The sequence below is a fragment of the Gouania willdenowi genome, chromosome 19, assembly GCF_900634775.1.
Source record: "Gouania willdenowi chromosome 19, fGouWil2.1, whole genome shotgun sequence".
Taxonomy (NCBI): Eukaryota; Metazoa; Chordata; class Actinopteri; order Blenniiformes; family Gobiesocidae; genus Gouania; species Gouania willdenowi.
Genome location: NC_041062.1, coordinates 20,897,682 through 20,916,835, shown reverse-complemented (window position 1 = coordinate 20,916,835; position 19,154 = coordinate 20,897,682). Strand labels below are relative to the sequence as shown.

Sequence of the window (19,154 nt, the reverse complement as noted above, 5' to 3'; positions counted from 1 at the left end):
AGCTCTTCCCTTTCTACCATGAACGATCATGGTCAGCATTTAGATTCATAAACTCTTTTCACCATTTATGGTCAAATGTGGGCGTGTCGAGGGCAGGACATTAAGTGAATTTACTTGCACACATTTCTCTGTCGGCGTAGCACATTTTCAGCTTTTTGACGAACACACATTTTTAGTTTGGATTCTACACAGTGTTTTATAAATGAAACCCTAATCAGAGGAAAAATACTTATTCTAATAGCAATAACAGAAGCTATGGAGCAGTTTACAGCTGAGATTTTACAAAAAAATTTCTAAAAATAGCTCGCACACTTTGGTCTAAAAAAAAATCAGAATTTTTTACCAATTTTTCTCTGATTTTTCAATATAGGCACACAATCAATTCTTTGTTTGATCGGGTGAATCATTTTTGAGATATGGCCAATTTAGTGAGTGGGGTATGTCGATTTTAGGGCGTCCTTATTTTTCTTTCATTTCCAGCTTCTAATATCTCAGGAACTACATCACATAGTAAACATACATTTGGTATAATAATAAAGCTCCACCTACTCTCTCAGAATAAACAAAAATATCTGCTATACATATATCTGGTGGACATCTCAGCCACTCAAAATTGGAAAAAAAGTTTTTCAGGGTTTGGGGCTCAAACATGTTTGATTGGTTATTGGGTGACAGCCTCTTGAAATCTGAAAAAAACGTGGGAATGTAAGACATTTTTTAATTTGTATAAAGGTTACTCTTTCATTTGATATCACATTTTTTTTCTTTATGTACCTTCATTTTAATTTTGGACCCCAACTTTGGGGCAAATTCATCACTTGCAAATATTGAAAGGGCCATTGTCGTTTGCCTCTTAAGTTTTTAAGAACCAGCGAACCACCTGAGACTGATGGTTTGAAAAGGGCAGGGAAGATACCATCTTTGCTAGCTGTGAACAGCTAGAGGAATATGCTAATAAGCCAAACAATAGGCTAACCAAAGCTAATCAACTTCAGGGTATTAATGCCAGACTCAATCCAAGTGAGTGTTAGGGTCGATTTCCCCCAAACCATTGATTTCTCCCGGTTTTTCACAAAGTCAGTCCCGTTTAAATGAACGCCTGGTCTGTTATTGCTGACAGAAAAGACCCTTAAAGCGCATTTTGCTTAAGAACATGTTCTCTGTGGACTGTGAGCTGTCAATCACAACACAAACCAATATGAACCAAATAAAAAGCTCAAAAGTCTTTAACACGTTTGCAACTCGATGCTGATTGGGCGATGGCATTGACATTATTATCCGTTTGCTTCCTCTTATCTCGTTTAACATTCCAAAAAAAAACAAAACATTTTTTTATTATTCAAAACTATTTGTTTTTTTTAAATGATGGCCACTTTAAATTTGGTTCAGCTGTTCCAATAATACACATCATCCAAAAGGAATGTATGTGTCATCTTCTTTGGTTAAACTACTGTCCTGGTTTTGAGTTTTAAAAATCTGGTTACGCCAGTGAAGAAGACTTTTGGTCTAGAGGTGAAACGTCTCCAAGGAAACTTCAACTAAGATACCAGAATGAATGTGATAATCAAAGGTAACTCAGTATTTTGCACTAATAAGACATTTTAAAGGCTTATTATAATTTAAACGTCAGCAGGGCAACATGTGGTTGTTTATATGGCAGTGATCAGTCACAACCGTTGATCATCAATACATTGATCCTTTTATCTAGTTTACACCACCTATAGCTGCTGGATATCCCATAATAAGTCACACTGTGGAATATCAAGAGGTCAAACTGTAATAGTATTTAAATAGAACCTAATTTTCTTGTCAGCAGCACAATAAGATGTCACTGTGTGTGAATAATCTTTACTCAACTTTATTGGAAACAAATCAGGATGTGAAGCATAACAGAACCTTTCACGCATACGCAAAGTTGAAAAATAAGAAGCCTAAAAGTTCCCGTTAGGAGAGACGAACCAAGCCATGGTTCAGGTTCTCTACTCCGTCACTGCTGTTGTGTCAGCTTGTGATAGCTTTGAATCATCCACGAGTGGCTGTTCTGAGCACGGCCGCAGTGACTGGACGACATGTTCCAGCGTCCATCGGTCCTCGTGTAGGACGTCCTGGTCCAGAGTGAATGGACCCTGTTTGGTTCTGATGAGCTGCTTCACATGAGCACATGATGAGAGCGCTGCAAAGACAATCAATCACATCGTCACATGTTGCGTTGGAACGGACAACTTGTGAAGATCTAACATCTTAGTTAGAAATGTAATTTTTCCTTGAGTTAAAAACAGTGCATTTAAAAAACTTTACATAAAAAATGACATCTTACCTTTTCCAAGGTCATCCACTAAGCTTCTGACATAAAATCCACCTCCACATTCGATATCTGGTGGACAGATAAATCACAATTATCGGGTTGTTTGACCAAAATGTTCAAATCTAATACGATACCAAAGTGAAGATCACAGAAGTTAAAGAGAAAAAACTAATTTAAGGAGACATGTTTGTTTAGGGGTGTGTATTGCCTGGCATCTGGCGATACAATTTGTATCCCAATACATTGGCCATGATACGATACAATACAATATATCCCAATATAGTACTGTATAAGGCGATTATTGCAATTTTTTCTTTTACATATGACTTAAAGGTGCAGTCTGCAACTCTTATAAAAGTGACTTTTTGTCATATTTGCTAAAGCTATCACTATGTAAGGACAGCTTTACATCAAACTAGTAGTTTGTGTGAAACAAAAAAACTCATTGAGTGCCTCCCCCTGCTGCTCCTGCAGCCTTTGGCAGATTGCCAGAATGCACCGTGAACGAGCAAAAAGAACCAATCAGAGCCAGGATTGTGTTTGATGGGCTGTCTGACAGCTGTTGCTCACATACCCCGCCCCTTTCCTGGAGCTAGAGCGCCGTCTTTTTTACAGTGTATGGTCTGGAGGAGTAGAAGATGGAATTGGTGACCTTTCTGTTTGAAAGGTAATTACTGCTGCTTGATTTATGTTTGATTTGTAATTGTTACACTAGAACTCTGTAGTGCATGTGTTCATGTGTGCGCAGCAGCCTCCGTGTGGGCTGCTGTAAGTGACATTGTGTTGTTGCTGCTGCTGCTGCTGCTGAGGTGTGTGCACATTGAGAGAGAAAAGCGCTGCAGTAATATGCTTTTAACAGATCACGTTATATTACTGTGATGTTGCTGTCGGGCTAACGCTAGCTTGTTAGCTCCTCTGAGGGAGGGACTTTGGAAAGTTTGGAGGCAGGGCAAGAGAGCAGCCAGGAGGGAGGGGGTGAGAGAGGGATCTGAGAGTTGCAGACTACACCTTTAAACAAGTAATCTGTAAATGTGTACACCTTTATGAGAACATTATGTATAAATTATATTTTATTGGCATATTTTACACTCAAAACATTGGCTTTAACATGCCATGTGCCAACAACTTAAAATAAAAAAATGACATACAATCTGCCTGTGGCCTTAAAACCAACTTTGATTTTAGTGCAACATGACTTTAGTGCAACTTAACTGAGGTATATGCCTAGAACAACAAATAAATGCAGAAAGTTACTACTTTCTTTTTAGATTTTATTGAATAAACACAAGCTGGTCAATATGTCCAGGTTTCAGCACTTCTTTGTGCAGTTACAATGTCTCCTGCAGTGGAAAATACTTTCCAGGTTAAATAAAGGTAAAAAAAATAGATTGATATGGATGCATTTTGAATCGATCCGAGAATCGCACAACGTAATATCGCAATATATCTCCGAATCGATTTTTTTCCAACACCCCTATGTTTGTTGTACAAACCCAAAGTGAAGAAGGGGGGCGTGAACTCCCTCAGGGCCAGGCTGTGAACTGTGACAGGCCGGGCAGGTTTACTCTCAACCACGTGACCTTTCTTCAACAGAACAGAGAGACGCTGGCCGTCTTTTTTCAGTGCAGAGTAGCTGGAAAACAAAATACCATTATTACCAGGATACATCATCAGTAGATTGACATCACCAACGCTCTAAACCAGGGGTCTCAAAATCATTTTAGTTCAGGGGCCAAATACGGACTGACGGAAGTGGGCCACAGGCTTTTGGCAGAGAAAACGAGTCATTTCAACATTATTGTGCCTCAGTTTGGACTTCCACGTATAAATGATATGTAAACAATATCAAAGCAATAAATGACAGATATCAGTCCCTGCAAGATCTTCACTGTAAATTTCCTTGTTTTTGGACAAATTTTTATTAAATATGGGGAAATTTTGTGGAATAATGTGAAGAAAATGGCAGGATTTTTGAAAAATTGAGAGAAATAACTGCCACCATGGGAGAACTGTTAGCTCTGTGAATATTGTAGTTTTATTGAATTTGTGTATTAGAAGGGTCTGAAATTTCACAATGATTCATGATTTCTAATTTCTCCTGTGGGCCAAATTGGATGCTCTAAAGGGCTAAATTTGGCCCCCGGGCCTTGAGTTTGACACGTGTTCATGTCCCTAGCAGTAGGTGAACAATCCCATTTCTGTGAATTCTGCTTTACGACGACAGGAAAAATCAACATAAACGGATAAAAAAGTGATGTCGCTGAACGCTCAGATAAAAACAGATTTCCCTAAAGTGACTTTTCTGACTCCGCCTACTTCAAACCCACTAAAGTCTGATGGATGGTGAGGCCATGTTTTAGGTGAGCTTTTGCTATATAAAATAATAATATTCTTTATCTATTATTGAGTAAGTATTAATATATTTTACACCATTAAATACATATTATATTATATATATTTCATCCTTCAGGCAGTTCCATTATTTAACCCCTGCAATTGTTATACTTTTATCATTTTTAGTCTTGTTCTGGCATATTGAAGTGTAGTTTTCCTCTTAAATTATATTCCCCTTCTCTCTCTAAAAATATATCCTGCAACCCTTTTAGAAGTGAACCTTTGCTTGCTTTATAAATCATTTGAACAGTTTGGAGTTGGATGAGATCTGGGAGTTTTAGGACTTGCTTAACGTCCCACAGTGATGGTCCAGGACCAGTTTGGAGTTGAACCTGTGACCCTCCAACTTCAAGCCCACTTCGTTAACCGCTACTCCATCATTGCCCGCCCCAAAACGTGCGTACGTCAAAATCCTGGAAGAAACTGGAGTGGGTGTGGAAACGTGCTGTCTTTCATGTCAAGTCCTGAGGTGGCGTACGTACGTTTCTACATATTTGATGCTTTTTGAGGCACACTACCAAAATAATACAATACATTCACATGTGAACCTGAGCTGCTGTTGACATGTATCATTTACACATTTTTGTGTCTCTGTCTAATGTGAGTCAGACACATGTTGTTCACTACGTCAGAGCTCTGTGAGCTGATCTACTACAGGTGATCAGACGTCCTCTGATAAACAAACACGTCTGAACACTTTAAAACTCTTTCAGTCCAGCAATCATTAGTAGCAGCCATGCGCGCGCACACACACACACACACACACACAGAGTCATATTTATCTGTTACACATTCCCAGCCTGTTTGATGATCGGGAGACAGAGACACACATTAAGCCTGATGTACGTGATATTTAGTAATTATTATTATTTAATATTATTATTAACAGTAGCAGTTTAGAATTTTACATGTCTTCCTTAATCTGCTATCCACTTCTTAACACACACAATCAAGCATTCAGCGAAATGTGTGTGTCTATATTAATGTTTATATTAATTCTAGTATCTTCACTGTTACGTGTTGCTGTCGGTCTAATAATGTTTTAAAATATCTTCTTTCCTGTGTTAATGGTGGTAAGAGCGCAGCTTTTTCTAATGACTGATCTCATTTCAATATGATTTACGTATTATGTAAATGTGGGCGTGAACAGTGAGGGGACGTGTGCGCTCACATTCACACTGATTCTGAATTTTTACAACGTATGCCTGTCTCTGGATTGAGACGTACACTTTTTCCACACCATTTTACATCTTTGTACATGAGGCCCCAGGTCTTTGCAGGGTGGAAAAAATGAGTGGAAAATGAAGGAGACAGCAGAGGATCCACTGATGCTGGACCTCAGTCTGTCTAATGTAGTCCACATGTGGAGCCACCGTCCTGTAGCTGCAGATAAACTCAACAGGAGCAGCAGTGTCATCAGGCAGCATGACTCTATGAGACGCACCATCCCAGCCATGAAAACCTTAAAAACCTTAAATCTAATTTCTGTGAACTCGAATGTTTCTGTGATACTGATGAAGCATTGACGGACGGCCTTACTCACAGTGGTGGGACTTGCATGATATCACCAGTGAAATCCTTCAGCTTTTCTTCAATATCCAGTTTGGTAATGTGTTCTGTGGGGTATACATCATAAAAAGAGCAAAAACAACAACAACAGATATTTAAAATCCAATGTGAAGGTAATTGACAAATAGTGATAATCTAAATGTAAAGCAATTACCAAAGTCTTTTTCCTGCGTCACACTGCCAGTGGCATCCAGAGTGTCTGTGGCCTTTCCAAACTCCCCAATAGCAGTATATTTCTAAAACATATGAAAATCAAATACATTCCTTCTTTTAGTGAATGCTGTTCTTACTGTTTTCTCTTCTCATCAGTATTCATAGCAACTAGATATGTTGCTAAATGACTATTTTACTTGTCTTCTACACTGTTTGCTTATCGTCTACACCAGGTTTTGAGAAAACAGTCTAACAATCTAACCACAAAATCTACAACCTACAAGGTCAATTGTCTTTAATACTACTGTGTGCATTTAACAGCTATCCAAAAACATCCTCTGCATAACAAGTTATTGTAAAAATAATACTGATACTCATTTTGTATTAAATTATACGTTTTAGGAGTTTCTACAGCATGAAAAACTCCACTACAAAACTCACTCACATGCTGTCTCGTAGAGGAAAAAAAGCCAAAAGTGGAACATTTTGTGGAGCTGTTTGTTAATAAATGTGCCTGTGTGGCATTTTCAATCCGCAAATTTAACCCAGAATTGTTTTTCTGATGCGACTTTATTTGAATTAAAAATAGAGATTTATATTGTTTATCGCAATTTTGGGAAAAAATGAAGATATGAGTTTTGGTCCATATGGCCCAGCCCTATGCCATGCTAACATTTGCTTGCCTTCTTGGCCTGATAGGACTATTGGCTATTGTTACTGTGATATGGACATCGAGGGCAGGGCTTCTGGACTGGTAGACCAGTGTGTTGGTGTTCCCTCTTTTTAAGAAGGGGGATCAGAGGGTGTGTTCCAACTATAGAGGGATCACACTCCCCAGCCTCCCTGATGAGGTCTATCCAGGAGATAGAGAGAGAGGAGGGTCCGCCAGATAGTCAACTCTTGGATCCAGGAGGAGCAAATTAGCAATGCTGGTTTTTTCCTGGTCCTAAAACTGTGGACCAGCTCTACACCCTCAGCAGAGTCCTTGAGGGGCCATGGGAGTTTGCCCAACCAGTTCACATGGTGAATCCTTAAAGGACTCCTGTAGGGGGTGAGTTTGAGCTGCTCAATTAATCAAAATTCGATTTTGATTATTACACCCAACGATTACAAAAATAACAATCGAGAAAAATTATTAGAATTATTTTAAAAAATATATTTTATTCACTAAATAAAACAAACCCACTATTTCAGACATCTACAAATAATAAAGCTTGGCACACACGTTATTAATACCAACTTTGAGTTGTTTAATCCACTCACATGCAAGCTCCTCCCCTCTGCCCCGCCCCTCTCAAAGCCAAAGCTAGCCTGCAGGCCAACATGAGGAAAGTTGTTGCTAGTGGTCTTGAAACATGGCAGGAGAAACGCAGCAAAAAACACTTGGTAAACAAACAAGTGGCAAGTGAAATTCTCTGATATGGGAACACTTTGGGTTTGATGATGAAGCCCTAGAGCAAAGACACATGACGTGCAAAAAGTGTTTTGTTTTGTGCAAAAGTGAACATACTTGATTTTAGTGTTTAAACATAAGAAAAGGGCCGTGACCTTCAACTCTCACTGGATTGGTTCACAGTGTGAGGCGGCTGGGATGAAAATCAGCACTTTCAAATCTAAGTTCATGGTTCTCGACTGGAAAAAGATGGAGTGCCATCTCTGGGGTGAGGATGAGATCCTGTCCCTAGTGGAGGAGTTCAGGAGGGTTATTGAGGGGAGGATGGAGCAGGAGATTGATAGACGGATTGGTGCGGCGTCAAATACCCTCACGTATAGTCATGGCCTTTGGATCATGATTGAATGAACAAGATCACGTGTGAAAGCGGCTGAAATGAGTTTCCTCTGTAGGGTGACTGGGCTCTCCCTTACAGATAGGGTGAGAAGCTCAGTCACCTGTTAGGGGCTCCGAGTAGAGCCGCTGCTCCTCCGCATTAGTATATGAACAAATGTTGTTTGTATCTACCAGTCAATTTGAAGTTATTTTTTCCCTCATACTGGCTAAATGCAACAACTCACCTTAGAACCAGTCAGCATTGAGCCAAGCATCTTTGTCCCATTTCCAACACCAACGACTGAAAAAAGCAAATACACCATTGGTTAAATTCTTATTTTTTTACCATCAGTAAAAAACATGACAAGCAACATTTCCCTCACCTTTATTGAACATCAGTAAAAACTATAATATCATTTATCTATAAGAATATTTAAAGACATGTTAGTCTCTCTTTCAGCAGTCCAGGGAGTTATAGGCCTGTACATTGTTATTTCATGTATACATGGGTGGGGTCAATTAAACAGTTGATTTAGTATTTTACTTCATATTATATTGTGCATTGTTGGAATGTCAGTGCTAAATAAACATTTTCACATTCTGTAATTGATTTATTCTTTAAACCAGGGGTTCTCAACGAGTCTCACCCTGGGAACCACATTTTGCCACGGTCATTAAATTGCAACCCACTCTTTTTTTTTAAATTCAACCACACAAATTAAGTTTTTTCAAAAATAGCTGTTGAAAACACACACATACAATGTTTTTTAAAAATTTAAATTGCAGATCTCTATATTTTCCTGTGCAACATGCATTTCACAGCATCCCTGTCAAAAGAAAAGTCAAGTCCTAGATGAAAGACAAGCTGTCCATGACCCACCCAGTACTGGTCCATGACCCACTTTTGGTTCCTGACCCATCAGTTGAGAATTGCTGCTTTAAAAGGAGCATAGGGCAGGATCTAGAAATCAGACTCCATAGTGACACCACAGTGGTTAGTGTAACTGCAGTCATTAACCAAGCAGCCGCGAAAGCGCGCATCAACTCTTTAGGATCGGAGCGCAGCTGATTAAATACTGTAACAAGAGGATGGATACTCGACAGAAGCCTGGCGGGACCCAACGGCATTAAGTGGGTCGGGTTCGGACAGATATTTATAACTGGTGGTCATGTTTGGTCACATAGTGTGGTTAGCCCGCAGCGTTCTTCCTTTTCTGCTGCAGCAGCCACAGCTGCTGTAGCCCTGAATAATGCAGCTTTAACTATATAACAGTGAAAGCAGGACCCCAGTGGAGGGAGGATGGAGCAAAGGAGGACAATTCTAAAAAAAATACACCACTGAAACATTCTTTTTTCTGCACAATAACATGGATTATCCTTATCTTTGATCCATAGATTATGTAAATAGATCTGATGGGTCTCTTGTGTACACTTCACCCGTTTGTTTCACTTTTGCTTGTTAACCTTGCACTGATCTGATGTTGACATTAACAGTTGTTTAATAAAATCGGTGCTTACCACTAGAACAAAAGTAAATGTAATTTCTTTAAGAAAAATTAGGTTTTCACTGCACTCCAACTGTGAAATGGTTATTTATTTACTCGCCGTTCATGTGACTGTTTACTGCAAGACCTGTGCACATGCCTTTGCATAAACAGTAGTTTAGTCCACTGTACTTGTCTTCTTTCTGTCTCCAAGCCATCTTCTTCTCATTCTTCTTTTTTTCCGGTATTGGGATGAGTCTCCAAGCCGTCGACAACACGCACCAGCGTCATTTGAAGTCATCATCAGCGTCATTTGACATCACGTCTACAAAACTGCGTAGGAAATTTGTACCCTGAACAGCAGTACAAAATGTATCACACGATCTGTTCAAAGCAATATGGAGAAATGTGTGAGCATTAAAAGACTTTAAAGGTTCTATATCCTTCTAATCAACTTTTTTGAGCTTTTAACCTTGTTACAATGTTAATTCCTTATCAAAAACACCCCAAATATTATTGGGGTTCCTTCCTGCATCTCTGAGAAGTCCTTAATAATCCTGCTCTCTGAGTTGCTTCCCCGCCCGCTTCTGAAAAACGAACAGTCTTTTCCAAACTGACGCCACAACGTCTGAACCGCCCCCTCCAGGGAGTGCCTGCTGCCAAAGCCACGCCTCCACAGTGAACATACCCTCCCACTTTCTCTGATCTAAAGGCATGTGACGTGAAACTACACAGAAGAAGAAGAAGAAGAAGAAGAAATAACATCTTTTTGAATGGACTCTGGGTTGAGAACGTAAGGCTCCACAGAACTACGCTCCTCCATCTGTAGAAATGTGTTTACAAAGTTTTGTGGGCGTGTCTGTTGCCCATGCTGCCGGGGCTAGGGCTACATCATGAAATGGGAGGCACTCACAAGGGGAGAGGCGGCACTCCAGGGAAACCGTGCGTTTCAATTTCCGGGTTGAAAGAAAGTAAGTCATGATTCTCAATAAATTAGTATTTTATTTTGCAAAATGTAAAATGCTAATCATATTTGGTTGTAGTTTAAATGGGAAAGTCTTAAAAAAGCATGATATAGGACCTTTAAAATGAATGTTTATTTTTTCACAAATCCAGCCCTATGCTCCTTTAAAGCATTATTTTATAGAAATGCAATACCTGATTTTAGTGAGGTTAGAACCTGATTTTAGTGAGGTTAGAACCTGATTTTAGTGAGGTTAGTACACCATCAGAGCCACAAATGCAAAAGGTGGCATCATAATTTATTTCGGTGTTTGGGTTTTCAGTCTTGGTTTCCACATTTTCAGTTTTGGCCAAGAATTTTCATTTGGTTGCATCTCTAAATAATTGACTTTATTCATGGTTTACTCACCTAGGACCCCACTTGCAGCACTGTCCAGTGTCCCCCCATGGCCCATCTTCAGGCTTTGCTTCTTTCTCTTCCTTGGGTTGGGATTTTGAACCCCTGCTTCTAAATGGGAGCAAAGCATTCAATAAAAACTAAAGCTTTTTAGTGTTTGTAGAAGCTTCATATTAGTTTTTATTATCAATGGTAACAAACAACAATGTAAGGTGCTAATCCTCCATTAGGATGAATCAGCTTCAGTTTCTAAACCTTGTAATCCAACTGCCAACCAGTTTTTATTGACTATAACTACCTTTTATGTGATTGTTTATGAAGTATTTCATAATAAGTTGCAAACATTTTCTGTGCCCAAATGAGCTGATTTTATAGATATATATTTAGTAAACGGGTTACACTACTAATATGTTTATTAAATGAGTCATGACACAAACAGATTCAATGATATCTTATGTAAAAATTCCATAGTGAAGTGGCAGCTGTGTCCCATGAAATCAACTAAATAAACAAACATTGATACGTCCACATGAAGTAGAAAAAAGGGAGGAAAAGAAGATTTCTTTTAATTGAAAAAACAATGCGAGCAAGAGAAAACAGAAGAATGGTTTTACACTATTCAGATGAGTCCATTTTAAAGACGAATATTTGGTCACACAGAACTGAAGAACAAACTAAGACATTATGATGAACTGTAACAGATAAAAAACAAAAAGATTAAAGGAGAAAAATGATTGTGCCCTAGTTTGCACTTCTACACAGTACATAAAATATTAAATATGTATGAAACTGACCATTTCCAAGCAATAAGTAACAAATATCAGTCCCAGCAGGATCTTCACTTTAAATTTCCTAGATTTTGTGACCAATTACTATTTAATAAAGGGAAATATGTCACAATTTTAGTATTTTGTAAGAATTTTGAGGTTTTTTTTCTTCAACATTTTAAGAATAAAAATGACTGCAACCATGAGGTCTAAGCACTGGGAGTGTGATGATTCATGTTTTCTCTGTAATTTTAACTTACTCCAATTGGACTCGCTATCAAGCCGGATTTGGCCCCAGGGCCATAAGTTTGACAAAGGTGGTTTATTTATGTCTTTATTATATTTACTTCAAGTCTCTTGAATTTATCAGACAAAGTACCAAACGACCACCAAAATGTACAGAAATGTAAATGTATATGCTTTTTAAGCTGTCACTGCTTGTATGTGCTCTTTTTAGTTCTATCTGTGTGTATATATATATATATATATATATATATATATATAACTTTATTGTAAATCGTCACTTCTTGTTATTATATCTATGTACCCTGATTTAAAATGTATATGTATTATTACTGCATAGTATAATGACAAATACAAAAAAAAACAATAATAATCTAATGTATGAAGCCTCATATCTACGTTTCACTACTTCACCTTAGCATTGTCCGCTTACCTTTGAGCAAGGCTTCTTTCAGCGCATTTAACACGTCTGCAGAAGTTGGCCCTTGTTTTTTAAATATTGCAAACAATCCGTTCAAAGACTGAAGTTTGGCCAAACGGTGTGTCACGGCTTCACCCACCGCCATGTTTCCTACTTTATCTTTTTCTAGCTCAGTTTATTGGTGGTTTTTAATCACTTGTTGGTGCATGAGCGCCACCCACTGGTAATGACAGGTAATGTGTGGAGAGGTCCTTTTTACAGTCAGTGTATAACAGATGAAAGGCAGTAATATTGTTAACCACCAGGTGGCGGTAAGACAGAGTCAGAGGAGGACAGACGCTGTAAAACAACAACAAAGAAGAAGAAGAATTAAAACGGAAGTTATAGAACAGCGTTCAGCAGACGTATGTATGGTCTGTTTTCAGAGTTTTGACATGTGTTTTAAATATATACTCTCAGTATATACAAATTAGACCGTACTTAATTGGCGGTAATGAACCAAATGTTGTTTGCCATCCGCCACAAAAACCCACTAAATATGAAGAAGACCGTATTTTAACCTAAAACTCAAATGTTCATCAGTTTTTATTGTGAAACGGTAACTCACGGACAAATTACAATTTTTGAGCTTTTGTCAAATACATGTTATGGATTTTAATCAACTCCTGCCGTTGCCACCATAGTATATCACATTATTGTATCTATTATATCTATGGTTGGCACAGCAACCGGAAGTCGTCACCTTACTTTGTCAAACAAACTTGGTACTAATGAAACGTTATTGTCTTTGGCACAAATAATAAGATATGTGAGCTTAATTGTGGAAGGGCTGTGCACACCTAACGTGATGTGGTTTTTTTTCTCGTAAGGCTGGGCGATTAATGGACCAAAATTCATATCTCAATATTTATTTCTCAAAATAGCGATATACTATATAAATCTCTACATTTTTATCTCAATAAAGTTTCACCAGAAAGATAATTCTGGGTTAAATTTAGCTGATGCTAAATGCCACACAGGCTCATTTATTAACAAACAGCTGCACAATATGTGTCACTTGTGACTTTTTCGTCCTCTAAGGCAGCGGTTCCTAAACTGGGGTACGTGTACCTCTAGGGGTACATGAGTACATTGCAAGGGGTACTTGGACAGATTTAACAAATGATTGAAAACTGTTTAGTTCCTTTTTAGGCAATTTTTTTTAAAAAAAAACAAATTCACCACAAACTACCAGTAATATTGCTCAATAAATTACTATATTTTTTTGTAATTTATTTCAACAGGATTATTTTATGCTGTAGAGGCCATTTTATCACACTTCTGGCAATAGGAGACAATAATTAGCTACATTTTTCAAAGGAGACTATTTATTTACTATTGAAGTAATCACATATAAGTTGTACACACACACACACACACACACACACACATATATATGTATATATATATATATATATATATATATATATATATATATATATATATATATATATATATATATATATATTAAATAATTTACACTTGCACACATTGTTTTGAATTTGTAGATTAAGCCTTAGGAAACCAATGTTTGAGACACGTTTAGGGGTTTATGAGAGGCCGCTGTTCTACATATAAAAAAGTATATGAAATTATGGAGACGGTACTTATGATATGAAGAGGGAGTACACATGATTTGACAAAAATGCAAAAGGGGTACAAGGGACAAAAAAGTTTGGGAACCACTGCTCTAAGGGACAGCACATGTGAGTGAGTTCTGTGGTGTGATTTGTTTAGGGGAAGATCTGGGTTAGGATGCACTCAGTGATCCCTCTAACTGAGCTTTTCATGCTGTTCTGAGAAGTAGTGAAAGCAGTGACTCCTCAAACAAGTATTTTAACACTAAAAAAGCTATACAATAAAAATATATTATTATAGGCAATTTTGTAATTTTCTATATCTTAATATGTTGCCCAGGCCTATTTCCTTGTGTTCGTTGTGTTACCAAAGTATTTTATTTTATGTGATCAGCCTACACTCAGCCTGGCTTTTGTTCAGTTCATGTTCATCATCAACTTTGCAAAAACTGAAATATTTATACTACTTGAAATATTTTTATTCAAAACGACGCTGGGTAGATCTCCTGCGTAGCCATGCACTGTGTGATGTGCTCAGCTTTCCACCATTTTCCTTCTGCTTTGTTATGCTTTCATGTAATTTACCTCTTAAATAATTGTTTATAGAAAGGGTATTCATTGATTATAATCAGTCATGTCAGAATTGATTTAAACGTAAGACAATGGGGATCACAAACCTTGAATTTAAAAATGTTACATTGATACGTGCCGATTTATTATCCCTTGTCAAATTGCCCTGTTTACAGCAGCAGAGGACAGGGTTGGGGTCAATTATAAATGTAATCACATAATTGGTAATTAATTACAAGTATAGTGTAATTATAATTGTAATTGAGTTTAGATAATTGACTTTGTAATTGCCTTGCTATGAAAATTCTACAAAATTCACCCATCTCCATTTGTTCTAAGAACACCAACAACATAGTATTTGAGGTTCATTTTCCCAAACTCGCCTGTTTTTCAGAGTTTTAGACCTCTGAAAAGTGACTTTCTGAGCAGTTCCAAAAACTGGCTGTTTTGAGATCTACTTATCCATATTTATAAGTAGGCGTGTCTGTATATGCTGACTCCACACAACAGCTGATCGCTAGCAATTTTCTTTTGCTATCCACACACACTTGTTATTGTTTTCAGCCAAAAAACTGCACATTGCAGTAAAACACATGGCTATTTAAGCGGCTATTGTGATTGTGAGTCAGACAAACACTGTTTCAGGCTGTGTGTGCGGCAGCAGCAGCCACAGCGGAGTCAATCAGCTGAGTAAGCTGCTTCAAACACTCACCGGAGCTGCTACGTAGCTTTCTTGTCGTCCTCTCCACTGATTACTAGAATATTTAATTCTAGGTGATAGTCCATTGTTTTGTCCAACTGCTGCATCGCATTGTGTCACAAACACGTCAGATCTCAAAGGCGAAACGAGGCGATAACGGGCACTAAAAATGGAACTTCTTTGGGTGCTTCAGCGTTGCTACCCATTGCTCCTCAGTGAGAGGTTAAATGAAGAGAACACATTTTGTGTATGTAGCTTTACATATATGTATGACGATAAAGTACAATATATATTCTGTATTAAACCGCTATTTGTTTTAGTTGTGAGGTAGTTTGACAGTGAGGAGCTCACATTCTTATATATGGTAGGAGGAGCCAGGATTGTCAGGAGGAGGAGTTTCCCCTAAATGACATCAAGTAGCGAGAAAAATTAAACTTGCCTGTTTGGAGCTGATTTTTACAAAATGTGGAATAACAAAGGAGGGAGGAAACAGAACTTTTTCAACTTTGACCCTCTGAATGAGGCTAAAGGAATGTATATCACTGTAGCAAAACATAGAACTGTAACCATGTTACAGTTCTATGTACAGTTTTACACATACTGTATGTAGTTAGTTATTGAAATTAAAATATGTTTCATATCAAGCTTTCTCACATTTTACATCTAAAAAAAATGAAATTGAGGGGCTCAGACGTAAATATTAAAACCTATATTTTCATTGATTATGAAGCCTAACAAGGAAACCAATAGATAGGAAACAAATTAGATAATAGATATTTGTTTTTAGTGTATTTTACAGCTGATTTAGGACTCGTTATCATTAGAGATGCTAACACAAGAGGAAGGTTAATTTTTCTTAGGTTATTTATTTCAAGCTCAGTAATTGTGATTAATTGTAATTCAGAACGTATTTGTAATTGACTTTTTGAGGATACAAAATAATTGTAATTTAATTGAAATTGAAAAAAATGCTGGTTACTGTTCTCGTAATTTAACTGTAATTGAACATGGGTAATTGAAAACGTATTTGTAACAAGAAAATGTAATTGACCCCAACCCTGGCAGAGGACTTCTACGTAACGAAACAAAGCTACCTTAAAACCAGCTGTTTAATTTGTTTAATCTACATCTAAGAATTAAATTGAGACAAACTGGCTTTTCATGTTAACAGTCAACAAATAATTCAGATTTGGTAAATGTGTTCTTATGGTCCCTGTAGTTACAGGACAAGACCACAGACAAGAAAGAAGTCACTTCATCTGATGATTGAGGAGAAGAATGGAGGAGTTCAGGCAGACATATCTCAGTCTGTGTAAGGAGGAAGGAGTTCTGCCTCAGGACAGTCTCATGGATCATCTTCAACAGGACGGGGGTGCTGCCATATTGGATCTTAGAGGCCATAATCTCCCAATAGACACCTGCACTGTCCTAGCAAAAGCTTTTCAAACTGACACCTTTTTTACAAAGGTGATACTTAGTGACTGCATGCTCAGTGAGAGAGGTATGTATCTCATCATTTACTATTGGTCTACAAAGTTACAATAGAGTAGAATTATTGTGCTGGTCTGACATAGATGAAAACATATTGATTACTCATAAAACAACTGTGATAAATTATTCAGCCTTTTTTAGGCCGGACTACCAGACTTTGTTCTTGTTGTTGTTGTTGTTGTTGTTGTGTACACTAGTTAAAATCACTACTCCTCTGTTATTCATGAACGGATCGGGCTGAAATTTGGTAGCTATAATCTATGGATGTGTACGCATCGACGCTCGGAGCCCAATTTTTGATTTGGGGCCTAGGGAGGCCCCAAAAGAAGAAAAAAAGAAAGAAAGTTGATTTCTCATTTATTTGCAAGTCAAATATTATGACAGTTGCTGGTACTGAATCATTGGCACATACAAATTTATAAATGGGAGGCCCATATCTCTAATGACTATTCCTCCGTTAGTTTTTGCTAGATCGGAATGCAGTTTGGTATGAATACTCTATGAATTAATTTGATGAGACGCTCTGAGCCCTTTTTTTCAAATGGGGCCCAGGGGCCCACCCCCAATTTTATGGGAACATAGTCGTGTGATATATCGTTTCAAAGGTAATTCAACATAGATTCTGATTTTATGTCTCACAATTTCATTTGTATTACTCGGTCGAACCGAGTCATTTGACTGACTTCTCGGTAACGTGATATGTTCTATTTGGCGCAGAGATTTTCTGCGGGCCCAGCCGTAGTTTATCAGAACTTGTTTTACAGAGACATAGGACGAAGAATGGTCCCTGTCAGGAGATACAGGGTCCCCACAGTCATGAAATTCTTGGAAAAGTTATGGAATTTCAAAAAATGATTTTCCAGTCTTGAAAAGTCATGGAATATTTGAACTGTTTTGGCAAATATATATAGCCTATTTTATTATTTTACCAGCAGCGTCATTGAGCGGGAATCACAAGATCTCACAAATTAATGCAGATTCACTCTTCGCCTCATCTATAAAACTGTGCATAGGTGAGATCACTTCAGCTAGGCGTACACTAAAAACCAGGAAATGAATACGCAAAAAACGATTTTAGAACAAAGCCATGGAAATGTTGGTAACATTTTTTGGAAAAAGTTTTGAAAAATCATTGTTAAAAAAAAAGTGTGGGAACCCTGAAGATAAAAAAATCCTGAAAAGCCTCTGAATAAACGAAGCCTTAACTTAACATACTGTTCAAAAAGAAGACAAAATGAATCTTGCTGGAACTATTACACAGAAGTCAAGTGAAACTTCAAAGGAAGCATCAAAGGCGATCAGATCAGCAGAACTCCTCTGAGGAAGACTGGCAGTTGACAGTCGAAACATGTCAGGAAATGAACATTTCCTGTAAAACCTTAACTTAACAATCTAGGATGTTCTTCCTGAATCTGGTGTAGCTACTTTCCTAGCTTTGTCCAATATATATACATATATCAAAATAATAAACCCATGGTTTTGTAGTGAGAATGCATTTGTTTTATTAGTTGTCATGGTGATGGATGATAGTCTTTGTTTTCCCATTGTCTTTGAGAATAGAGGATGGAATGTTTTACTAATTCTAATATTGTTTTGGTAATACATACTAGCTAAACCCCAAAGTATGAATCATGAGTCATAATCATATAGCCATTAAGAATTTACCCCATAGGTGAAGATAAACCACATCCAAAGTTAAATTAATTCTGTTTGTCCATAACTTGTCCAATAATCCAGGACTCAACATTAACACTTAGCCACTTGTCACGAGCTAGCAGGTGCTGTTAGCCGTTAGCTCAGTGGTTAGCTTCTGCTTGTAGCATCATTCTGCTCTGGACGATGTGAGATCATTGACATTAAATCTGTCACCAGTTAGGTTGTGCACGCTAGATCCATGTTTACATTAACAACATAAACATTAATGTAAAGCAGTGACTCCTAATCAGGGTTACTTTAATATAATTATTTTATTAGGCAAACTGTAGTTACAAAATAACATTACTAGTCTGGTAATATTTTATCTTTAACAAGAGGTTCATGGGGTACATTTAAAGCCAGAAAATATAGAGAAAACTCTAAAAAAAAAGGATTCAATTCATAGTTGCTGTGGGCACAGGATAGAGGTGAGCTTGCTGACATGTATAAAACTAACATTCATATACTTTAGGAGTTTGGAAATTAATCTAGTTGCGATTTTCTTTTTCCCTTCAATATTGCAATTGCGATTATAATGCGATTATTTTCTTTCAAGGTCCTCCTCTCGTGTGTTTCTCAACAAACGCAAGCAATAAATCGATATATATTTAAAAAAAA

At 37.5% G+C, this 19,154-nt stretch overlaps 2 protein-coding genes across 2 annotated transcripts in view; one reads left to right on the top strand and one right to left on the bottom strand.

The window, feature by feature from the left end:
- Positions 1-1,834: 1,834 nt before the first annotated feature.
- Positions 1,835-12,632, bottom strand: trub1 (TruB pseudouridine (psi) synthase family member 1). Its single transcript, XM_028476374.1, has 8 exons — positions 12,477-12,632; positions 11,046-11,144; positions 8,435-8,490; positions 6,423-6,504; positions 6,243-6,315; positions 3,799-3,938; positions 2,318-2,374; positions 1,835-2,173 (listed from the first exon to the last, which is right to left on the bottom strand). The coding sequence occupies exons 1-8, from the start codon at positions 12,607-12,609 to the stop codon at positions 1,980-1,982; spliced, it is 834 nt and encodes a 277-aa protein (XP_028332175.1). The 5' UTR covers positions 12,610-12,632; the 3' UTR covers positions 1,835-1,979.
- Positions 12,633-12,772: 140 nt separating this feature from the next.
- The window catches only part of lrrc45 (leucine rich repeat containing 45), a 30,507-nt gene continuing 24,125 nt past the window's right edge, over positions 12,773-19,154 (top strand). Inside the window, exons 1-2 of the mRNA XM_028476975.1 lie at positions 12,773-12,868; positions 16,570-16,851. Coding sequence (XP_028332776.1) covers positions 16,629-16,851 — 223 coding nt within the window. The 5' untranslated portion in view covers positions 12,773-12,868; positions 16,570-16,628. The remainder of the gene's footprint in view (positions 12,869-16,569; positions 16,852-19,154) is intronic.